Source organism: Danio rerio, chromosome 4, assembly GCF_052040795.2.
Source record: "Danio rerio strain M-AB ecotype USA chromosome 4, GRCz13ab, whole genome shotgun sequence".
NCBI lineage: Eukaryota > Metazoa > Chordata > Actinopteri > Cypriniformes > Danionidae > Danio > Danio rerio.
This window is the reverse complement of record NC_141024.2, coordinates 5,535,375-5,557,311: the sequence shown is the minus strand read 5'-3', so window position 1 is coordinate 5,557,311 and position 21,937 is coordinate 5,535,375. Positions and strand designations below refer to the sequence as shown.

General features: G+C 38.2%; 2 protein-coding genes across 9 annotated transcripts; both read left to right on the top strand.

Moving 5' to 3' along the window:
• Nucleotides 1–1,549: 1,549 nt before the first annotated feature.
• Nucleotides 1,550–10,829, top strand: galnt8b.1 (polypeptide N-acetylgalactosaminyltransferase 8b, tandem duplicate 1). Of its 2 annotated transcripts, none has more exons than XM_087247930.2 (11): nt 1,550–1,907; nt 3,401–3,605; nt 3,677–3,843; nt 3,918–4,087; nt 6,271–6,468; nt 6,540–6,654; nt 6,757–6,942; nt 8,680–8,817; nt 8,914–9,009; nt 9,083–9,247; nt 9,330–10,829. In XM_087247930.2, exons 4-11 carry the CDS (start codon nt 3,996–3,998, stop codon nt 9,468–9,470), a joined length of 1,131 nt encoding a protein of 376 aa, XP_087104056.2. In that variant the 5' UTR covers nt 1,550–1,907; nt 3,401–3,605; nt 3,677–3,843; nt 3,918–3,995; the 3' UTR covers nt 9,471–10,829. The 2 variants fall into 2 exon arrangements, with proteins under 2 accessions (XP_087104056.2, XP_087104055.2); XM_087247929.2 differs by having other exon boundaries at nt 3,918–4,101.
• On the top strand, nt 9,330–20,671 carry galnt8b.2 (polypeptide N-acetylgalactosaminyltransferase 8b, tandem duplicate 2). Of its 7 annotated transcripts, none has more exons than XM_087247937.2 (12): nt 9,330–9,478; nt 12,538–12,662; nt 14,542–14,746; nt 14,818–14,984; nt 15,059–15,242; nt 15,384–15,581; nt 16,497–16,611; nt 16,714–16,899; nt 19,011–19,148; nt 19,238–19,333; nt 19,407–19,571; nt 19,665–20,671. In XM_087247937.2, the coding sequence occupies exons 5-12, from the start codon at nt 15,127–15,129 to the stop codon at nt 19,803–19,805; spliced, it is 1,155 nt and encodes a 384-aa protein (XP_087104063.2). In that variant the 5' UTR covers nt 9,330–9,478; nt 12,538–12,662; nt 14,542–14,746; nt 14,818–14,984; nt 15,059–15,126; the 3' UTR covers nt 19,806–20,671. The 7 variants fall into 7 exon arrangements, with proteins under 7 accessions (XP_087104063.2, XP_088506067.1, XP_087104061.2 ...); XM_088649941.1 differs by having other exon boundaries at nt 9,330–12,331; nt 12,379–12,662; XM_087247935.2 differs by lacking the exon at nt 9,330–9,478 and adding an exon at nt 10,426–11,833.
• The last annotated feature ends 1,266 nt before the right edge of the window (nt 20,672–21,937 follow it).

Sequence of the window (21,937 nt, the reverse complement as noted above, 5' to 3'; positions counted from 1 at the left end):
GAAATCTCTCAATAGCAGGCATGTGCACACATTGGGCTCAAACCTGTGCAGTGCTCATGCCTTTTTAGTCTTGGATAGAAAGAGCCTTTCCAAAATGATCTGAATGGATTAGCACAACGTGAAGGAATTACGTTAACTTAATACTTTTTGGTATTGTGTGTGTGTGTGTGTGTGTGTGTATATAATTGAATATATATATAATTCAAAATTTTGTTATATTTTAAATAGCAAACTAATGTGTAAAATCAATTAACTTATTATTAATATTATGCAGTATTTTGGAACTGCACTTATTTCTTAAAACCGAGTGATTTGAAATATCACATCATTAGATTTAAATACGTATTTACACTTTTATTGAGCTTTTATTGTATATCATCAGGCAAAACTCTAAACCCATTCTAGTGTATGCTTTAAGTTAATCTTATTAATAGTGTTGTGTTCCTTAAGTTAATGCTCAAGTTATGTCTCCCTCTAGTGTCCAAACACAGTCAACGCACAGATGAAAGATGAACAATAAACAATAGTTTCCTGACACTGTAATCTGGTTTAGCTTGATTTTAGTAAAACCTTTTTTAAACACTATGCATTATGAAATTGCTACGCAAATAAAGCAGAAAACCAGCTAAATAACTCACAGCAACTGCAAACAAAGATTTGCGGAAAAGTGTGTGTAAATATTAAGTCTTGTTTGCAGTAGCAGGGTGTGAGGTTTTTAACAATGCCGTACGTCAGCACTTTAAAAAGTCTGTTGTCATTATAAATACTCGAAACTGTTACTAAAACAGGTCATATTTACAGTTTTAAATCAGATTTAATGTATGATTTAATTAATGAGTGGTTAGCACAGCAAGAAGGTCGCTGGTTTGAGTCCCGGTTGGCGTTTCTGTGCGAGTTTGCATGTTCTCCTAATGTTGGTGTGGGTTTCCTCCCAGTCCAAAGACATGCGCTATAGGTGAATTGGATTAACTAAATTAACTGAGTGTATGTGTGTGTGAATGAGTGTGTATGGCTGTTTCCCAATACCGGGTTGCAGTTGGAAGGGCTTCTGCTGTGTAAAACATATGCTGGAATAGTTTATTTTGCTGTGGCGACCTCTAAAATGGAGACTAAGCCTCTGGGTTATATTTCATAAATTTGAATGTTCATAAATTAAATATTAATGTTTATTTTTCTATGAATTGTGAATTTATGCAAGAAGAACTATTTTGTACTTAATATAAATACATAAATAATTCTATAATAGCGTGCAGATACACTATAAATATGTTTTAGTTAAATTAAATCATCTCAACTTCAACATCTAATCATATTAACATCAAAATGGTTAGGGTAAACTTTCTATAACCTTTAAAAAAATAGTTGAAACCAGAATATTGTATTAAAATAAGTTTAAATAACATTAAAACATTTGTTGTCACCACCTTTTTGTCATATCGTTAGTTTTCAGTGTACCAATATTTAATGAACTTAAAAGCTGTGGCCAGTGTTTAACTACAGTACCATCACTACCAGGATTCAGTGTCCTGGTCTCCTCCCTCATTTCCTTACAATAAAATGATCTAGCCAGAGTGATGAAGTACGGGAAAAACTGAGCAAACATAAGTGGGAAAAGCTGTTAGTACGATATGGATCCTTGGCAGTCCAGCAGATTGACTGATAGCTGATATCAAACTAATCACTCTGTGTGTGTTTTTGGGTGCTTCTGGTCATCATGAGGATAAGCTTTGTGAAGAGTTTGTTTCCAGTTTTGTCTGTCGCTGTGGTTTTTCTCTATTTGAGCTCTGTGAAATGGGAGATAAAAACGCAAGAGGAGAAACTTCAGCGAGTCCAGCAGAACTTGTCACTGCACAGCTCTCTTCTGCTCCACAAGCTGGACAAACTGGAGGCTCATTTGATCGCTGTGGGTGAGTTGCTGATATCTGACTTGTCAGAAATTTTCTGTATAATTGTTTTATTTCACTCTCTAAGATATTTGAAGTCAATGTGAAATCAAATGGAAGAGTTTAGAGTTTATCTTAGAGTTTAGAGTTTACCTCTAAAAGACATTCGATATTTTATTCTAAAATCTGGATTTTTCTCTGACTCCTGTATGTAGGCTCAGCAGTTTTACCTTTATAGTGACAAATGAGTCCTTTTCATAACATTTTAAGAGAAATAACTAAGCATAAACTTTAAATGTAACATTTTTTGGAGAACATTTCAGACGGCGTTTAGGGGTTTTTGCTTCTAAACTCTTCAGTTATACCAAAAAATGAAAGGTACATCTTTCGCTCATTTTTATGTCATTCCTAAACATTTCTGTTTTGTGTAACTTAAAGCACTTTATTTATTTTTTGGTTGCACTTTACAAACGGTTTCATTAGTTAATGTGTTTAACAGCATGAAGTAATTAAGAACAATAATCATATGTTTTATGCAGCAACACCAATACACTTTTATTCACACACTCATACACTACAGCCAATTTAGTTTATTCAATTCACCTGTACCATGTCTTTGGACTGTTGGGGAAACTGCAGCACCCGGAGGAAACTCACGCTAACATGGGAAGAACATGCAAACTCCACACAAATGCAAACTGACCCAGCCCTGGCTCAAACCAGCGACTTTCTTCCTGTGAGGTGACAGTGCTAACCACTGAGCCACCGTGACGCCCATTCTAAGCATTTTCTAAAGTAATATATAAAGTTTATTTGAAATGTTTGGTCATTTAGCAGATGCTTCATTTTTCAGTTTTATTTATAAAGTGACTTACAACAAGGGATCAAGCGAGTCATTGTAAAGAAGCAGTGCTCATCAAGGGCTCCAAATGTTTTTTTTATTTTTTTTATTAGAATATGCAAAAATCATACAAATACAAGAAAACATCAACAAATAACAAATACAAAGCAACGAAACAAAAACAAAACAAAAACAACAACAATAATTTTTGCTAGATAAACCCAAACTATAGTAGGCACGGGGTATATTTTATCGGTATGTATATATATTTTATTTGCTTATTTTTCTTATTTTCTTAAATTATTTGCACCTCAGATCATTATAAGGGTATGATAATTAAAAATGTGTAAATATGAGCTATAATGTGTCAATAGTTTCAGATTTAGTTTGTGTCAAATTGAAACTGAATCTAAAACTATCATATATCAGATATACCCAGTGTTAGTGCATTTCAAGCAACGTTAGAATTGCATAATGATATAAGTTTTCTAAATAATGGGTAATGCAATAATTTATGAAATTAATTAATATTTGAGTTGCTTTTTATAAATGTAATGCCACTTATTTTTTAAGTTTATTAATTAGATTTACAAAAATGAATTGCTGTATTTAAAATGAGCATCGTCACGTTGAATCACACTTTTTTTTTTCTCACACTTATCCCTTTTTTTTACAGAAGAAAGTCGCCTTAAGGTAAAAAGTGAGAAGAAACCAGCAAAGAAGCTATTCCCAGACTCGGACCTCTTCAAGAGATGGAGTGTGGAGCTTTCAGAGGATGAGCAGAGGAAAGCTGAGGATCTCTTTCAGAAATATGGATATAACGCTTTCCTCAGTGACCGACTGCCTCTGGACCGAGAGCTGCCGGACACTCGAGACCACAGGTCAGCTTCACTGCTTTATCAAATGCATTCAACGTCAACATTCATTCATTTTGCATTGGTGATTTTTGCAGATGCGCTGAGCGTGAATATCCTCCCGATCTGCCCACCGTCAGTGTGGTGCTGATTTATCTGGACGAGGCTCTGTCTGTCATTCAGAGAGCCGTTTACAGCATCATCAACAGAACTCCAGCTCATCTGCTGAAAGAGATCATACTGGTGGACGACCACAGCACTAACGGTGTGTTCCTCTCAGACATTCATGCAGATTGTGCACATCGTGAGCTGATGCTTCCTGAAATCTGTCTTCCACAGAGGATCTGCAGACGCAGCTGCATGTTTACATCAGCTCCATCAATGAGAAGCACTCAGGCCTGGTGAAGATGGTGACGCATGCAGAACAGAAAGGCCTCTCGCAGGCCAGGATCTCAGGCTGGAAGGCTGCCAGCGGCGACGTGGTCGCCATTCTGGACGCCCACATTGAGGTCCATGTCAAATGGTGTGAAACTGCTCAGCCGACTTTAGTCTGCAAACAAAATGAATGTTTACTCAACCAGACAGTATACTTAATTGAAATTGTCGCCGCTCACTCTTGTTCTCATGTAAAAGACCAGGAGATGCGCATTCAGCTGCAGCTTTAATAGGCATGTGAATGATATGCAAAGCTGGATAGGGTATATGGACCTAATTTTCAGTAGCCTAGCTACCTCCGCTGAACTGCCATTACAAAATCGCCACATTTAAGGTCTGATTTCTTTCAAAATCAGTGATGTTCACTTCCTGACTGATATACAATATAAAGCGAGTATCAGATCTGACAAGAAGCACTGCATTAAAGTCCATTCCTCCATGGTCCATGTCTTTAAAATATGGAAATGTATTTTACCCCAGTGTTTTCAATGGAGTTTCTGCACTAGCCTGCTGCTCCTGATGCCTTTAACCTCTCTTTTTTATGTTTGAACAACTATGAATGCTTAAGTCTATTTAACTAATTGTATTATAATTACAAAACAACATCGATGCTGTTAAAGCAACCTTATGTAATTAAAAATAATCACATAAAGGAAGTTTATCATTGGCTGAAAAACACTAGCTGTGCTTATTAGCCCGTTCATTGCATAATTGTTGAAGAGAGTATACTTAGAAACAGGAAACAATACAAAATAAACATCCCAAACAAGTTGAACAAAGAACTAATAGAATGAAAAGTTACAGTAAATATTTAAAAAGTTGAAGATTGTAGTAAGTCTGCTACAGAAATGACAAGCTGGTGGACGAAATGATAATTTCAGGGTAAAGTTGAGCCAAGATGGAGGCACCCAATAGAACCAAAGGAATAGATAGCCATGATGGAGCTGGTGGAGCTTCAGTAAAGTTAAAGGGTAAAGGTGAAGTTACAGTACTAGATCAGGGGTTCCCAAACTTTTCAGCCCGCGACCCCCAAAATAACAATGCCAGTGACTCGCGACCCCAATATCCTCTGAGGTGGTTATAAATACAGAAACCTTGCATGCAATGACGCAGACACACCAATTAAATTTGTGTCAGTGCTTTAAATGTGCCAGAAAGTATAACCTGATGTTATAAAATCAAAATGCATCTGACGCTATTGCTGCCTTTAATATAATGTATTTACCCCAGGGGTCGCAATCTAATAGAACTAGTAACTATAAGCTACTATAGTAACTATATAGTATATAGTAACTATAAACGACTATTTTTATTTTCAGTATAGTTATGGATAAAATATGTTAATTCTTATGGTTTAATAAAAATAAATAGATTTTTGAAAATCACCAGGCGACCCCCCCTTCATTGCCCCGCGACCCCTCGGGGGGGTCCCGACCCCCACTTTGAGAACCACTGTACTAGAGGACATAGAATACCAGTTTCAGGCAGAAATGTGAAAGGAAAAGAGCTAGGATTGAATTACATGGGGGGTTGTGGTGGTCTGACCTCCCTAATTAACGCTTGATCTCCCCTGAAGTACATCAATACAAGATCAATGGCTGGGTCTGCGCTTTAATAGATAAGAAATCATTTGCTCTGATCTGTATCTTAAATAATTGTAATAATTAAAACAACAGGTAACTTCAATATACATTTGACCACCCCTATAATGGTTCACGCCATTGGTTTGAATCCGGCAAATCTAAAGCAATCTAGAGTCTGCAGAAACACTTTGATTGATAGTCTCCTTTTGTGCGTGTCATCAGAGGAGGAAAGCCCCGCCCATTAATTATCATCTCTCCCTTATTAGCATATGACATCAGTCTTGTTTTTTAATCTGCCACTATGCTGACACACTGGCATTTGTAGCCCCGCCCTCTTTTGAAAAGAGCACAATCTTATTTGAATTTAAAGCAACAGTCGCCAAAACGCCACAATTAGGATCAAATCCTAAAGGGGACGGTTTTAAAAACATTATTTGTGTGGTATTTTGAGCTGAACCTTCACATACACACTCTAGGGACATCGGACACCTATTTTACATCTTGTTAAAAGGGGCGTAATAGGTCGTTTTAATGTTTCTCGTCTACTGTTTTGATTTTATTTTACTTTCCAGTTGATTCAAATTAATGCTATAATAAGGAGCATCAATCATAGATATAAACGCATAATGAAAGTATAATGTGTTTGATCAATGCTTTTACTTTCTCACTTTCAGGGCGGAGCCTCTACTTGCACGCATCCAGGCTGATCGCACGCTAGTCTTGAGTCCTGTGTTTGATAAAATTAATTATGATGATCTGGAGGTGACTAAGTATTTCGCCTCTGCTCATGGTTTTGACTGGGCTCTCTGGTGTATGTATGTGACATTCCCGAAGAAGTGGTACAATCGAAACGACCCTTCGCTGCCGGGAAAGTGAGTGTGCGTTGTTGAATATTAGTTAAATAATTTATTCTAAAATCTGAAAGTGTAACTGATCTGTACAGGAGTCCATCTGTAATGGGAATACTAGTGGTGGATCGTCTGTTCTTCGGTGAGATCGGGACTCTGGATGAAGGGATGCAGGTGTACGGAGGAGAGAATGTTGAATTGGGAATACGGGTAATTCATCATCATACTGAAGCGTTCATCATTTTACTATATTTACATGTTGAACAATGGTGTTGTTGCTCATTGTTGACTTTTGGATGTGTTTTGGCTCAGGTGTGGCTGTGTGGAGGGAGTATAGAGGTTGTGCCCTGCTCCAAAATCGCACACATTGAAAGAGCGCACAAACCCTACATGCCCGACCTGAGTAACGTCATGAAGAGAAACGCCCTCAGAGTGGCCGAAGTTTGGATGGACGAGTACAAGAAAAATGTCTACATGGCTTGGGGGATTCCCTTAGAGGTATATCTAGCCTACATGTTTTTGTTGACTTGCGGATATATACATTTGAAGGCAAAATTATAAGTCCTGCTCTGATATTATAATTATATTTCAAATATTTTCAATAAGTGATGTTTAAGGGAGGAGAAATAAATCTAAATCTAAATAACTAAAAATAAAGCTAAAAATAGTTTCTTTTATCCTCACCATGATGACAGCACATAATATTTAAATGCGCTATTTTGCAAGATGCTAGTTTTCAGCTTAAAGTGACATTTAAAGGTTTTACTAGGTTAATTAGGCAAGCCATTGGACCGCAGTGGTTTGTTTTTTAGCCAATTGACAAGTAAATTAATAAGGGGGCTAATAATTTTGACCCTAAAATATATTTTTGAAAGGATTATGGTTAGGTTCAGGATTAAAACTGCTTTTATTGCATGCAAACTAAAAGAAATAAAACTAATATTAAAAATAAATATTCTTAAAGATATTGGAAATACTGTGAACATTTCATTGCTTTGCAAATCATCACATATTTGAAGTAGAATTACATTTTCATAGAGGCGCTAATCATTTTGTTTTCATGTGTATGTAATTTTTACAACCTCCTGGCTGAAAAGTGAAGTAACAAAACCAAATAAAGATCCAAACCAGAAAATCAAATCAATTTCAAAATACTCATTCATTTTTGATCAGCGTAGTCCCTTTATTAAGTAGGAGTCGCCACAGCGGAATGAACCACTAATTTGTCCAGGATATGTTTTTACACAGCGAATGCCCTTCCATCTGCAACTCAGTACTGGGAAACACCCATACACACTCATGCACACACACACACATACTCAGGGGCGGACATTTCCTGGTGGCCTGCCCCCCAAACCCCCAATTTTCGTAAGCTCCCCAATCCAAACACCCCCCCCCCCCACACACACACAGACATACACATCGGTTTTCTATTTGGCCTGACCTTCATTAAGTTTTCCCAGTTGAAAATGCTGTCCCAGCCCGCCCCTGCACACACTCATACACTACGTCCAATTTAGTTTATTCAATTCACTTGTCTTTGGACTGTGGAGGAAACCAAAACACCTGGAGGAAACCTACGGCAACAAACTCCACACAGAAAAGCACTCTGACCCAGCCGGGACTCGAACCAGCGACCTTTTTGCTGTAAGGTGTCAGTAATAACCATTGAGCCACCGTGTCACCCTTAATTTCAATATATTTTATCAAACATTTATTGAAATGATACACAAAAATTAAGGAAAGAAACAAAAACTCCAAAGATGACGAGGAAAGGATAAACACCCAGAATCCAAATCTCCTGGTCTTTATATGGACGCACATCTCAAGCAACACTCCGCTCCTAGTTCAATCGCCATCATGGCAAAACAACAGCAGTTCAAAACACTCTCAATGAACACCTCCATCTAGCGCACACGTGTCAAACTCAGTTTCTGGAGGGCCGCAGCTCTGCATAGTTTAGCTTTAACCCTGATTAAACAGACCTGATCAAGCTAATTGAGCCCTCCAAGATTGTTTTAAACCTCCAGGTTAGTCTGTTGAAGCAGGGTTAGAACTAAACTGTGAGCTACGGCCCCTCCAGGAACTGACTTTGACACCTCCATCTAGTGGATAACATCAGACAGGAGCACTCGGGCCGTATCAGTGATGATATTTAAAGTTCATTTCTCTTGGTTTCTGATGATTTATAGTCAGTAAATGATCATTTCTATCTGTCCTCCCTGTTTCCCACAGAATCATGGGATAGACATTGGTGACTTATCAGAGAGAAAGAAACTGAGAGAGAGACTGAACTGCAAACCGTTCAAATGGTATCTGGAAAATGTCTATACTGAGTTAAATCCTATGGATGATTTGCTTGGTTATGGAGCGGTGAGTGACACGCGGCTTACTATGAATCAACTGAGTGCAGGAAATGAATGAATGGTGTGACAATTTCAACATGAGGCCTTTATCTCCCACCCACAGCTGATTAATGATCTGCAAACAAGTCTATGTTTGGACAAAGGGCCGTCAGAGGAGAACACTCCCATTTTATATCCATGCCATTTTTTAACCTCACAGGTAATCGCTTCAGTTAATTTCTAAAATGTATATTTGATGAACATTTGACACACTTTAGTTTGTCCCCACACAGGTGTTTTTCTATACAACAAGTGGAGAGATATTAGTCGGTCCCCTTCAGCCACTTTTACACAGCCGAAACCGCTGTCTAGCTGATCCAGGATCGGGCCGGTTTCCAGAGTTTTCCTGGTGTTCAGACACAGAGAAACCAAAACACATGTACTGGGACTTCAAACAGGTGAACTAATGAGTAAATCCCTGTGCTGGACACTGTGGTATATAAAATGTGGCTAGAAAACTGGTCTTATTTTTGCTTTCAGGGACAGGCCATACAGAACAGAGACACCAAGCGCTGTCTGGAGATCAGCCCCAAACAGACAGGAGACTATAAAAATAACGTTTTCATTCAGGAGTGCAGAAACCAACACTGGAGGATACAACATGTAATTAAGGACTTATGAACTGCAAGGTATATGTTGTTTATTTGAAATGCTGGAGAAACTTTCCAGAATGACACTTTAGGGACAGAATTAATAATGATGTTGAATTACAGTACAAGCAGAAGTGCTTCCATGTCATGTGACTGTTATTAACCAACATCAATGAGCCATGAACATCCAATTATGACATTAAATCCATTGGACATTTAGTGTCTTAAAGGTTTGAGTAACAAAACATTTTGATCAAAGTGTAAGCAATTTATTACAACACAATTTGATATGGTCATACCCATACTCCTGATATAGCCAAGAAACTTATGGCGTTTTCCAAATGGCAAATGTCGCCCTCCAAAAGGCACTTCAGAGTTTAAAAATAAATAAATAAATAATGTCCGCCATATTGAAATGTCAAACCAAAGTGCTCAAAACTGGCCACTTGGAAGGGCCTTTCAGAATGAAGCAGTTTAAAAAATACAACGTATGTACACTTCGGGCCATGATCCTTCAAGCAAGGAAGGCGATTGGTCTCGCACAGTGCACACAATTCAGAAGGACTCATCCCTATGCTCTAATCTCAACAGAGGGACCATCTGAAGGGATTAGGGCAGGGGGGTGTCCACACAGTGTCCTGGAGAGTTTAGCTCCAACCCTAATCAAACGCACCTTAACCAGCTAATCAAGCTCTTAGATATACTAGAAAATTCCAGGCAGGTGTGTTGAAGGAAGTTGGAGCTAAACTCAGCAGGACCCTGGCCCTCCTGGACGGAGTTTGGACATCCCTGGATTAGGGCATAGGGATGAGCCCTTCCGAATGGAACCCAGTGCTTGTCTAGATATTGTATAGAGCAGGGGTGTCAAACTCAATTCCTGGAGGGCCGAAGCCCTGCACAGTTTAGTTCCAACCCTGCTCCAACACGCTTACCTGTAGGTTTCAAACAAGCCTGAAGGACTCAATTAGTTTGATCAGGTGTGTTTAATTAGGGTTGGAACTAAACTGTGCAGAGCTGCGGCCCTTTTGGAACTGAGTTTGACACCCGTGGTATAGACCTTTTTGAGGGATGTAAATAAAAACAATGCATGGTCCCAACGGATTTCCTGGTTTACATTTGTAATTTCCATAGCTTCCGAGAATCCAAAAAGAGCCACATATTGATAAATAATGTTATGACAGCCGTTTTAACGTGAAGTTATGGTTGAATTGAAAATAGTTTGATAACAGCAGGGAATATAACTTATATAACTGATAAGCAGGGAATGTTCATGGGCCAATGACATGACCGCATTGAAATGGTCTATATAGTCTACATCACGTGTTTCTGGAGGGCCTCAGCGTTTGCACGGTTTCGCTTTAACCATAATTAAACACACCTAATCAAACTAGTTGAGTCCCCATGTTTATTAGAACCCTACAAGTGTGTTGGAACTCAACTGTGAAAAATCTCTTAATATTCTACTAGGGTAAATATGTGTCAGCGTACGTTTTTTTCGAAGTAAAACTCCATGCAAATGTGCTGAATGCAAATTCCCTTCCTCAAGCATAAATAAATATTTGAAAAACAGAATAAACAGGGATGTATACTTTTAACTGTGTTTGGCTGCCTAACTATCCGGCTCTTTTCCCTGCTTTAATTCTACAACTTACATAGACACACAGCCATTAAAGTAGATGCTTTGCTCTGAAGTAGTGTTACATTTATAGAGGTTGGTTCATGTTTTTATAGTTGCCTCTTCTATTTCTGCTCGCCCACTTGGGGAAATGTTGTCCTATATTATCAAGGTTTATTAAAGAAACGGTGCAGTCAGAAATGATTCATTACAAATTACTCTCTTGTCATTTACTTTATTATCTGTAGATGATATTAGATATGTGTAGGTGATGATCTTGTATCTGCAGTGTTTTCTACTATATAAATCACAGCTATTTTAACAGTTCCCACTTAGATATGCTTAGCGTTTATAGCAGGTTTGGCATGCTGTCCCAGGAGAGAACCCTGAGCTCGGAGATGCCCCGGTCAATAAGCAAATAAGGGGATTCGAGATCAGGTAGGTCTCGAGAGCTCCCCCTTGGAAAAGGGAGGAAAAGGAGGAGATATGGTGGAAGGGGGGATTCCTCCAAAACGTAGATAGAGCAGTAGGGAGAAAACAATCCATTCATTGTAAACTAGGATCATTCTGATTGGATTCTTTCTGATTACAGATGAGCAGCCAGCCGTGCTCAATCGTATCACGTGCTCCTCTCAGAATTAGTTCATGAAACTTCACTTGTCTCTTGTGAATTTTAAAATGTCATTAAATTAAAAAGCGATGCATGTGGCAGGACCAGTGATAACCGCAGAATTGCTGAAAACTCAAGGAAGTGCCTTTATCAGATCAACAAATTATCTGTAAGTATAGCTGGAGCTTTCGAATAAACCGTCTTGTCAAAGCAAATTATCATTGGTATAAACAAACACCTCTAGTAATCATTTGTTTAGGCTGATTTAAAATGTGTCTGTATATTTTAAATTCCCAGCACTGGGTTGCAGCTGGATTAAAACATACTGTTGGTAGTTCGTTCCACTGGGGCGACCTATAATAAATAAGGGATTAAGCTGAAGGAAACTGAATGAATGTACATTTTAAGTTTGCTTCTACACAATACTTTTCAGCCTGCAGTCTAAGTTTGGGTTACTAAATGATAGCTTTAAATTTAAGAAAGGTAAGTGTATGTATTATCACTAACTGTTGTTGTTTTTATTGTTATCAATAATATAGTGAAAAGCTGTATATAGTGTTAAACTACCATTCTGAACAGGATTCAGTGTCCTGGTCTCCTCCCCCCTAATCATTTCCTAAAAATATATGCAATCATGCTGGAGTGACAAAGTTTGCACAAACCCGAAGCACTCAACAAACAAGAGCGATAACATAATTCAGTGAAGTCTTGCAGAGTAGCTGGCACTTGAAGATGCACAGAAAACAAACTTTCTCTGATTTATTTCATTTAATTTGCTTGTTTCTCTATTAAATTATTGATCATCATGAGGATAAGCTTTGCAAAGAGTTTGTTTCCAGCCTTGTCTGTCGCTGTGGTTTTTCTCTATTTGAGCTCTGTGAAATGGGAGATAAAAACGCAAGAGGAGAAACTTCAGCAGGTCCAGCAGAACTTGTCACTGCACAGCTCTCTTCTGCTCCACAAGCTGGACAAACTGGAGGCTCATTTGATCGCTGTGGGTGAGTTGCTGATATCTATTATTATTTACTTCTGTTTGTTATTTTGTATGTTACTCTTTACAATTAGTGGTTCATTCTGCTGTGGCGACCCCGGATTAATAAAGGGACTAAGCCGAAAAGAAAATGAATGAATGATACTCTTTACAATTTCTGATAAACCAAAATTGACCTTTTTCTTTAAGTTACAAAAATGTCATATTAATTTAAGGTACAGTTATTGTTATTATTAAACCATTATTTAGCCTAAATAATCTTTTTATTTGCTGCTTATTATTTGTTATAAAGTTAGTTAAGTGTAGGCATTGGGTAGTACTGTGGATGTAAAAAAAGATGATGCAGAATATGTGCTTTGCTTTATAAGTACTAATAAACAGTCAATATCTTAATAATAGTCTGAAAATAAACTAGTAATTTAGTGAGAATTTGTACTGAACAAAACATTTCCAAGTATACTATACACCATTATGCTATTACAAATCTGTGTGACCAACATTGTTGAAAATATCTTCTTTTGTGAAATCAACATTAAATCCAACTGCTTAACATGGTCTAGGTGACTATATTAGGCAAAAATAATTATGCTAAAATAATTTATATAAGGGGTTTAAACACACTTGTGTGGCAGCAGTCTGTGAATATAACTAGCTTTTAATACTAAAAATCTATTAATTATATAGTGTCTGCAGAAACGCTTTGATTGACATTCTCCCAATTGTACGTGTCATCAGAGGGGGAAAGCCCCGCCCATTAGAGATGATCTCTTCCTCATTAGCATAAAAAGTCAGTCTTGTTTTTGAACCTGCCACTATGGTGACACACAGGCATTTGTAGCTCCGCCCTCTTCTGTAAAGAGGACAATCTCATTTAAATTTAAAGCAACAGTCACCAAAGCACCACGATTAGGATTAAGGCTTAAACGGGGCAGATTCAAAGAGTTTCAAAACTTACTTGGTGTGGTATTGTGGTATAACTTCACACACACACTCTAGGGGCATCAGAGACTTACTTTACAGCTTATAAAAAAGGGGCATAATAGGTCCCCTTTAACTTTTAAGTTATTAGACAAGGATTTTCAAATAGATATATGAACAGATGTATGTAAATGTGAGCAGTAATATAACAGAATAAAAAGCTATAACCATTTTTATTCCCAAAACAAAATATTTTTGGATAGAATATATATTTTTACGTGGTATTACAAAACGTTTTTATTCAGGAAATGTTTTAGGGTGTCTTCTGGAGGAGTTTTAGAATATATTGTCATTGATTTAAATTGAATGATCCTAAATGACTTTCCATCAGTCTTATTGGTACAATGCATAACTTAAGAAAACTAGGGCTGGAAAATATGCAATATGCTAAATTGTTTTGGAGTGTTGCAATTACTAAATTTCATACTAACTAACTTGAGAATGCTATTTAATCAGCAATATAAAAAATATATTTTATTTATGTGATGGTTATACTTAAATAACTAATAATCGACTTTTTCTGGGATAACTGATCTAAAAAGGATGTCACGGTGCAAAACGTTTGAGTTTAAAAAACAATGGATGACTGAAAACCTCTTGTTGGCTGTTGCCATTTTGCTCTCTTGTCTTCTTGCATTGCTACATTGTTTTCAGCTCTAGGTTCACCTAACGGCACCAACCAGAATAATAAGGATCAAGATTATAAAGGCCCCATATGATTGATCCGATATGGATAAACAACCTATCCATGCAGCACACAAATGCTTGGCATTTAAATTACCTTAATTTATTGATTTTCTCTGTGATATGGAAAATCCATATACTAATATTGCAATAACAACCATTTTTGATATGTTGTGTAACATAAATATATACATTTTACTAACAGAACACTGAACTTTTTGCAGAAGAGACACGGCTCAATGTAAAAAATGAGAAGAAACCAGCAAAGAAACTATTCCCAGATTCATACCTCTTCAAGAGATGGAGTGTGGAGCTTTCAGAGGATGAGCAGAGGAAAGCTGAGGATCTCTTTCAGAAATATGGATATAACGCTTTCCTCAGTGACCGACTGCCTCTGGACCGAGAGCTGCCGGACACTCGAGACCACAGGTCAGCTTCACTGCTTTATCAAATGCATTCAACGTCAACATTCATTCATTTTGCATTGGTGATTTTTGCAGATGCGCTGAGCGTGAATATCCTCCCCATCTGCCCACCGTCAGTGTGGTGCTGATTTATCTGGACGAGGCTCTGTCTGTCATTCAGAGAGCCGTTTACAGCATCATCAACAGAACTCCAGCTCATCTGCTGAAAGAGATCATACTGGTGGACGACCACAGCACTAACGGTGTGTTCCTCTCAGACATTCATGCAGATTGTGCACATCGTGAGCTGATGCTTCCTGAAATCTGTCTTCCACAGAGGATCTGCAGACGCAGCTGCATGTTTACATCAGCTCCATCAATGAGAAGCACCCAGGCCTGGTGAAGATGGTGACCCATGCAGAACAGAAAGGCCTCTCGCAGGCCCGGATCTCAGGCTGGAAGGCTGCCAGCGGCGACGTGGTCGCCATTCTGGACGCCCACATTGAGGTCCATGTCAAATGGTGTGAAACTGCTCAGCCGAGTTAAAATAAATATTTAATCAGCTAGATATACGATATTTTAATGGGACAACTGAACAAACAGAATGACTATAAGATGAAATGAAATATAATTTCTTGAGAACTATTTGCTTTTTTTTTCAGGGCGGAGCCTCTACTTGCACGCATCCAGGCTGATCGCACGCTAGTCTTGAGTCCTGTGTTTGATAAAATTAATTATGATGATCTGGAGGTGACTAAATACATTGCCTCTGCTCATGGTTTTGACTGGGCTCTCTGGTGTATGTATGTGACATTCCCGAAGAAGTGGTACGATCAAAACGACCCTTCGCTGCCGGGAAAGTGAGTGTGCATTGCTGCTTTTGTATTTCATGTTCATCTGCCTTTTCATTGGAGACCACAAAAAAGATCATGAACAAAATAAACTGAACTGCTTTGATATGCATATGTTAAGAAATGTATTTAAATAAGCATTTCGGCATTGTAGACGTTTTGATCTGGCTGTAGTACGTGGCCCAGTTTCCAATGGCACACTTCTTGAGCATTTAAGGGTTTACAATGGTGGACGTGTGCCTATAGAGTGTCCTGTTCATTGATTTAGCTTTGAAAAAGTTGCTAGCATGCACTCACTTAGTTCATGAAACATTAAAAAGTGAACAGGCTTGTTTACATTTACATTTACATTTAGTCATTTAGCAGACGCTTTTATCCAAAGCGACTTACAAATGAGGACAAGGAAGCAATTTACACAAGCAAGAGCAACAATGAATAAGTGCTATAGGCAAGTTTCAGGTCTGTAAAGTCTAAGAAGGGGAAGTATTGGTAGTATTAGTTTTTTTTTTTTTTTTTTTTTTGAATAGTTAGTGTGATATTCAGAGAGGCAATTCATCCAGTTCATCATTGTTCCAGTTCATCATTTACAGCACTGAGTCTGAATTCATTAGCTCACACTTAACCAGTTTGAAAATAGCAACACATTTCAATAGTGGCTATAGATTTGCACATGCATGGTAAGACACATGCACTCAATCGAGCAATAGAGAGGTGTTGGGTGAGGGGCGGGGTTAGGTGTAGAAGTTCTCGAGAGTGCATGTCTGAGTGCTCTCATTCTGCAGCCAGACCCTTCTCATAAATATAGAAATGGACATTGTTGTTGGACAGGAACCCTCAAATTCCATTTACATCACATTTTGCTTTGACTTGCTGTTCAAACTGGAAAAACCAAACCAAGATCTGTCCTCTCTGCCTGTTCTCCAGGAGTCCCTCTGTAATGGGAATACTAGTGGTGGATCGTCTGTTCTTCGGTGAGATCGGGACTCTGGATGAAGGGATGCAGGTGTACGGAGGAGAGAATGTTGAATTGGGAATACGGGTAATTCATCATCATACTGAAGCGTTCATCATTTTACTATATTTACATGTTGAACAATGGTGTTGTTGCTCATTGTTGACTTTTGGATGTGTTTTGGCTCAGGTGTGGCTGTGTGGAGGGAGTATAGAGGTTGTGCCCTGCTCCAAAATCGCACACATTGAAAGAGCGCACAAACCCTACATGCCCGACCTGAGTAACGTCATGAAGAGAAACGCCCTCAGAGTGGCCGAAGTTTGGATGGACGAGTACAAGAAAAATGTCTACATGGCTTGGGGGCTTCCCATGCAGGTATATCTAATGAATAGATTCATCCTCACAAATTCTTCATCATCAAGACTGTCAGTAGGAGTCTTGGGTGCCATGTACACTAGTGTGTTTCGAGTTCAAATGCTCATTTCAGAAATGAAAATTCTTATCAGACAGGCATTTTGATTGGCTTTCAGAAAATCGATCTCCATCCACAATAAAAAAAACTCAACCTAAAGCGCATGACCTGTATATATTCACTGGACATGCATATATATTTTGTATTTGATTTATTTATTCATTTTTGCTGGCATCCGTTGTGTCCTTGCAGTCTACCTGTTGTGTAATAGCCATATGAGAGGATGTTGACAAATCAGGGAATGACAGCAATAGTCCTGCAGACCAATCAGAGAGTAATTGGGGATGACTGCACCTCTGTTTTCAAAAGTTTCTTTTTCAATTTATCTAGACCAGGGTTGTCAAATTCAGTTTCTGGAGGGCCGCAGCCTTGCACACTTTAGTTCCAACCCTGCTTCAATACACTTACCTGGAGGTTTAAAACAAGCCTGATGGACTCGATTAGTTTGCTCAGATGTGTTAAATTAGGGTTAAAGCTAAACTGTGCAGAGCTGCGGCCCCTTCAGGAACTGAGTTTGACACCTGTGATCAATACTGAAACAGAACCCCCCACGTTTTCAGACTAAAATGGGGCACATGGGCGTAGATTTGCTCTTGAGATTGCTGAATACCTATAAATCAAAATCACCTACCAAAATCGAAATCAAAACTGACTTTCGATTAATTGCACAACCCTAAGTACCATTAATATGACAGACTCCTTCAGTAGCGGACTTGACATTAAGTCACTTACTGTACACATTTTTTGAAAAGTGGTTCCTTATGTCCACTTACCTTTTTTCCTGTCATCCTGATTTTTCAAACCACCCACATCAAACCTGAGTTTTGAAGGTGAGGGGATTTAATTATTGGTGGGGACAATGGACCCATTTCACAAGACTGTTATGATGCATTTACCAGTCTCCAGCATCTTAAATCCTTGAAAGTTTTTAATATTCAAATGTTAAAATGTATATTTATGTTTGTCTTATATCATCTTCGCATCAAATTTTGAAAACAAAAACAAATGACCGCTTATGAGAGGTGTTTCTAATGCAGTGTCTGTTGGAGGAAGACAGTAAATCTGACATTATTCTCACTTCTGTCTGCTGTTATCAGTCTCACACTATTATTTTTCTCTGTCTGAAAGTCTTGATAAAACCATTGTGGAATTTTTCTTTTATTATTTGAGCAAATAGGCTTGTATAAGAATTATTTGTTGTACTTTTCCATGAACTATGATGATTTCCACTGCTGAGAAACCCCTTAAATGTGAAAATCATCCGTTAAATATTTGTTTTATATTGCTGGGGACAAGTCACCTCCATCCATTATACTTCTATGCCCTTGCTGCAGAGTTTACTAAATGCTCTGTTTTTGCAGGTGTAATCAATAGTATCTGGATGCAGGCTTTATGATCCAAGCTGAGATTGCATCATAATGCACTCAGCGGAGTGAGTGACGTCACTGTTACGGGTAGGGTTAGGGATGGAGTTTGGTGAGCGCATTAAAAGGCATTGGATGCAGCTTAGATTGGACTGCACCGAGTCTGCAGCCAGACCCCTCTCGGTCAAAGGTGTCTGTGTAGTGTTGACGCCAGGTGTACACTTTATTTTTTAAAGCAAAAATAGACTAGTGTAAATAGTATCTTAATGTAATGATTCTTCTATGTTCATTTTGATTCAATTCAGCTTTATTTGTATAGCGCTTTTACAATGTAGATTGTGTCAAAGCAGCTTCACATAAATGGTCATAGTAACTGGATCAGGGTAGTTCAGTTTTTTAGTGTTTAAGTTCAGTTCAGTTTAGCTCAGTTCAGTGTGGTTTAAAATCATTACTGAGAGTCCAAACACTGAAGAGCAAATTCATCTATGCGTAGCTCTACCGATCCTGACCCATGCAAGCCAGAGGCGACAACGGAGAGGGCAAAAAATTTGGGGGAATTTTGAGAACCCTAAAGATAGCTGACAAGTTTAATGATATGTTTTGAGGGTCAATTGCAGATTGTGCTGTATCTGTCCTCCCCCTTTCCACAGAATCATGGGATAGACATTGGTGACTTATCAGAGAGAAAGAAACTGAGAGAGAGGCTGAACTGCAAACCGTTTAAATGGTATCTGGAAAATGTCTATAATTTGTTAAACCCCATGGATGATTTGCTTGGTTATGGAGCGGTGAGTGACACGTGGTTTACTATGAATCAAGAAAAATGATGAAGGGTTTGATGGTTTAAAATAATGTTCTTGTTATCTCCCACCCACAGCTGATTAATGATCTGCAAACAAGTCTATGTTTGGACAAAGGGCCGTCAGAGGAGAACACTCCCATTTTATATCCATGCCATTTTTTAACCTCACAGGTAATCGCTTTTCTTCATTTCTCAGATGTATATTTGATGAACATTTGACACACTTTAGTTTGTCTTCACACAGCAATTTTTCTATACAACAAGTGGAGAGATATTTGTCGGTCCACTTCAGTCTCTTTTACACAGCCGAAACCGCTGTCTAGCTGATCCAGGATCGGGACGGTTTCCAGAGTTTTCCTGGTGTTCAGACACAGAGAAACCAAAACACATGTACTGGGACTTCAAACAGGTGAACTAATTATAAAACACTGATAGGATACTGTGGTGTACCACAGTCTAAACATTGCATGAAAGGCCTGTTGTTACTCTTGTTTGTTTTCAGGGACAGGCCATACAGAACAGAGACACCAAGCGCTGTCTGGAGATCAGCACCAAACAGACAGGAGACTATGAAAATAACATTTTCATTCAGCAGTGCAGAAACCAACACTGGAGGATACAACATGCAATTCGGGACTTTTAAGCACAAAATATAATAAATTGTTTGTAAAGAAATGTATATATATACGTTGAATTCTCTCTTTAAAATGAAATAAGCATTGAAACCGGGAAGTATTTGGTCAAGTTTTAGCTGTAGTGCAGTAAAAAAGTGTTTACCCAATGCAAAATGATACTCTGTAAATGTTTACAAAATGAAAACAAAGTCTAACACTAAAGGAAAAGCAGCCTGGGTTGAACCAAAAGGTCATTTTAAATAATAAAAGGACATACTGAAGCTAAAAGTCATCCAATTCTAACTGTAAGCCTGCGTGAAAAAGTATTTGCCCCCTTATTCCCCAATCCATGAAGCCAGTTTCATATTGTGAATACACCTGATTACTGTCAGTATTGATTCATTGCAACTTTAATTAATTAATTTTCAGAAGTTGGTGAAAAGATATCACTGAGTACTTTACGATAAACACTAAGAACGTGTTCCCTTTTTTATATGTAGACATGCAGTTTGTTTTCCTGTTCCAGTTTGCGGCCATGCTTTTAGTTTCTTGGCTGGTTTATTCACCCATGATGGGTATCTGTATCTGTTGTTATTCCTTGTGTGGATTGTGCCTTTCCTGTGGTTTCAGAATCAGTTGTTGTCAGATTGTGTGTTTAAGCTTCTGTTCTTTGTTTTTGTGCATACCTGTCAACATTGGGATGTAAATATAAGGAATGCTAACTTTTTATGCTCATTTTCACTATGTCCACGTTCACTCTGCTTCAAATCGCATGTACAGAATCTGTTTGGGAAACAGCGTCTACTGTATTTACTCTAATGGAAAGGAAATGAATCCAATAGTTTCTATATTTACTTCAAAGTGTTTTCATGCCTAAATAAAATAATAGCACAGATCAGATTCGCATTTAAGAGCAAGGGGTGTCCCCTGGTGGTTCGGCGGTATGGATTGCATATAGGGATGATCGGCTCTTTAATTATTATTGCCACCCTTCATAGAAAGATTAAAAATATGGGAGAAATATGGGAAAGTATTTTTGCGGGATGATAGCAGGATAGAATTGTAAAATACAGGAGAATCCTGGGAGGTTTGACAGCTATGGTTTCCGCTATTCAGGTTTTATATTTTATCATTAAATAAATGTCGCAGTGAATTACGGTAGATGACTGGACCAAATCTAACTTTCAGTCAAGGCCCAAACACGGATTATATCTGGACAAAGTCTCAGCAAAGTTAATAACTCAAAACTGGGCCAGATAGGTTGGTGTGTCACGATTGCAATGAAATTGATAAACCCATGAAGTGTTGCACTTTTGGCACACTATAGGCACGCTTTTTCTCAAAGTGACCAGAATTTATTTTCTTTAATCAAAAATTGTTTTAATGTATTTTAAATGTGGGTCAAGACTGACCAAACTCATGCGGCCCACATATCAATTTTTAAAATCTGGGCCAAATACTACATTTTACATCTGGCCCAAATCTTGTGTGCTGCCTTAAAGACGGCGCCACCTCTGCCAAACCCGGGCCATGTTTGGCCCACATGCTGTATGCCAGTGCCTGATGAATGCCTGCTGTGCCAAATCTGAGCCAGAATTCTTTACTACTAGGGTAACTCCATTTCTATACCATTTAATTTTCTATATCATATTTTTATTGCATTTGCTGAACTGTTTTGCTATGGTTAGGCTATTTTATTATTTTCAGGCTTAACTCGCAGTTCAAATGCAGTCTGTACCTGTTAACTAACACTGAGATATGCAGTCTTAGCTTGCATCATCAAGCCTGCATCCAGATACTAATGGATCTGAGTAGGGCAATGTAGTGACTAAAGTTTGGATGGGTAATTACGAGAAAGATGTCCACATCATCTGGCATATTGCAATACAGGAATGAAAGAGCTACAATTCTGACTAAAATGTGAGTTAAACTTGGTATAACCAAAACAAATTGCTGAAATATTGATTGACTTAATATATAAGTTGAATATACATCAAAGTAATTGTTGTGTTGACGTTTTGTCATTGCATTTTTTTTTACAGTGTACATAGAAATGTCCATGGGTCTCATTTAGAAATGTGTACGCACTAAACCAGGATGGAAACACCACTTCCCATGCAAAAGGTGACGGGAGAATGTGCACAGCTGTAAGTAAACTAAA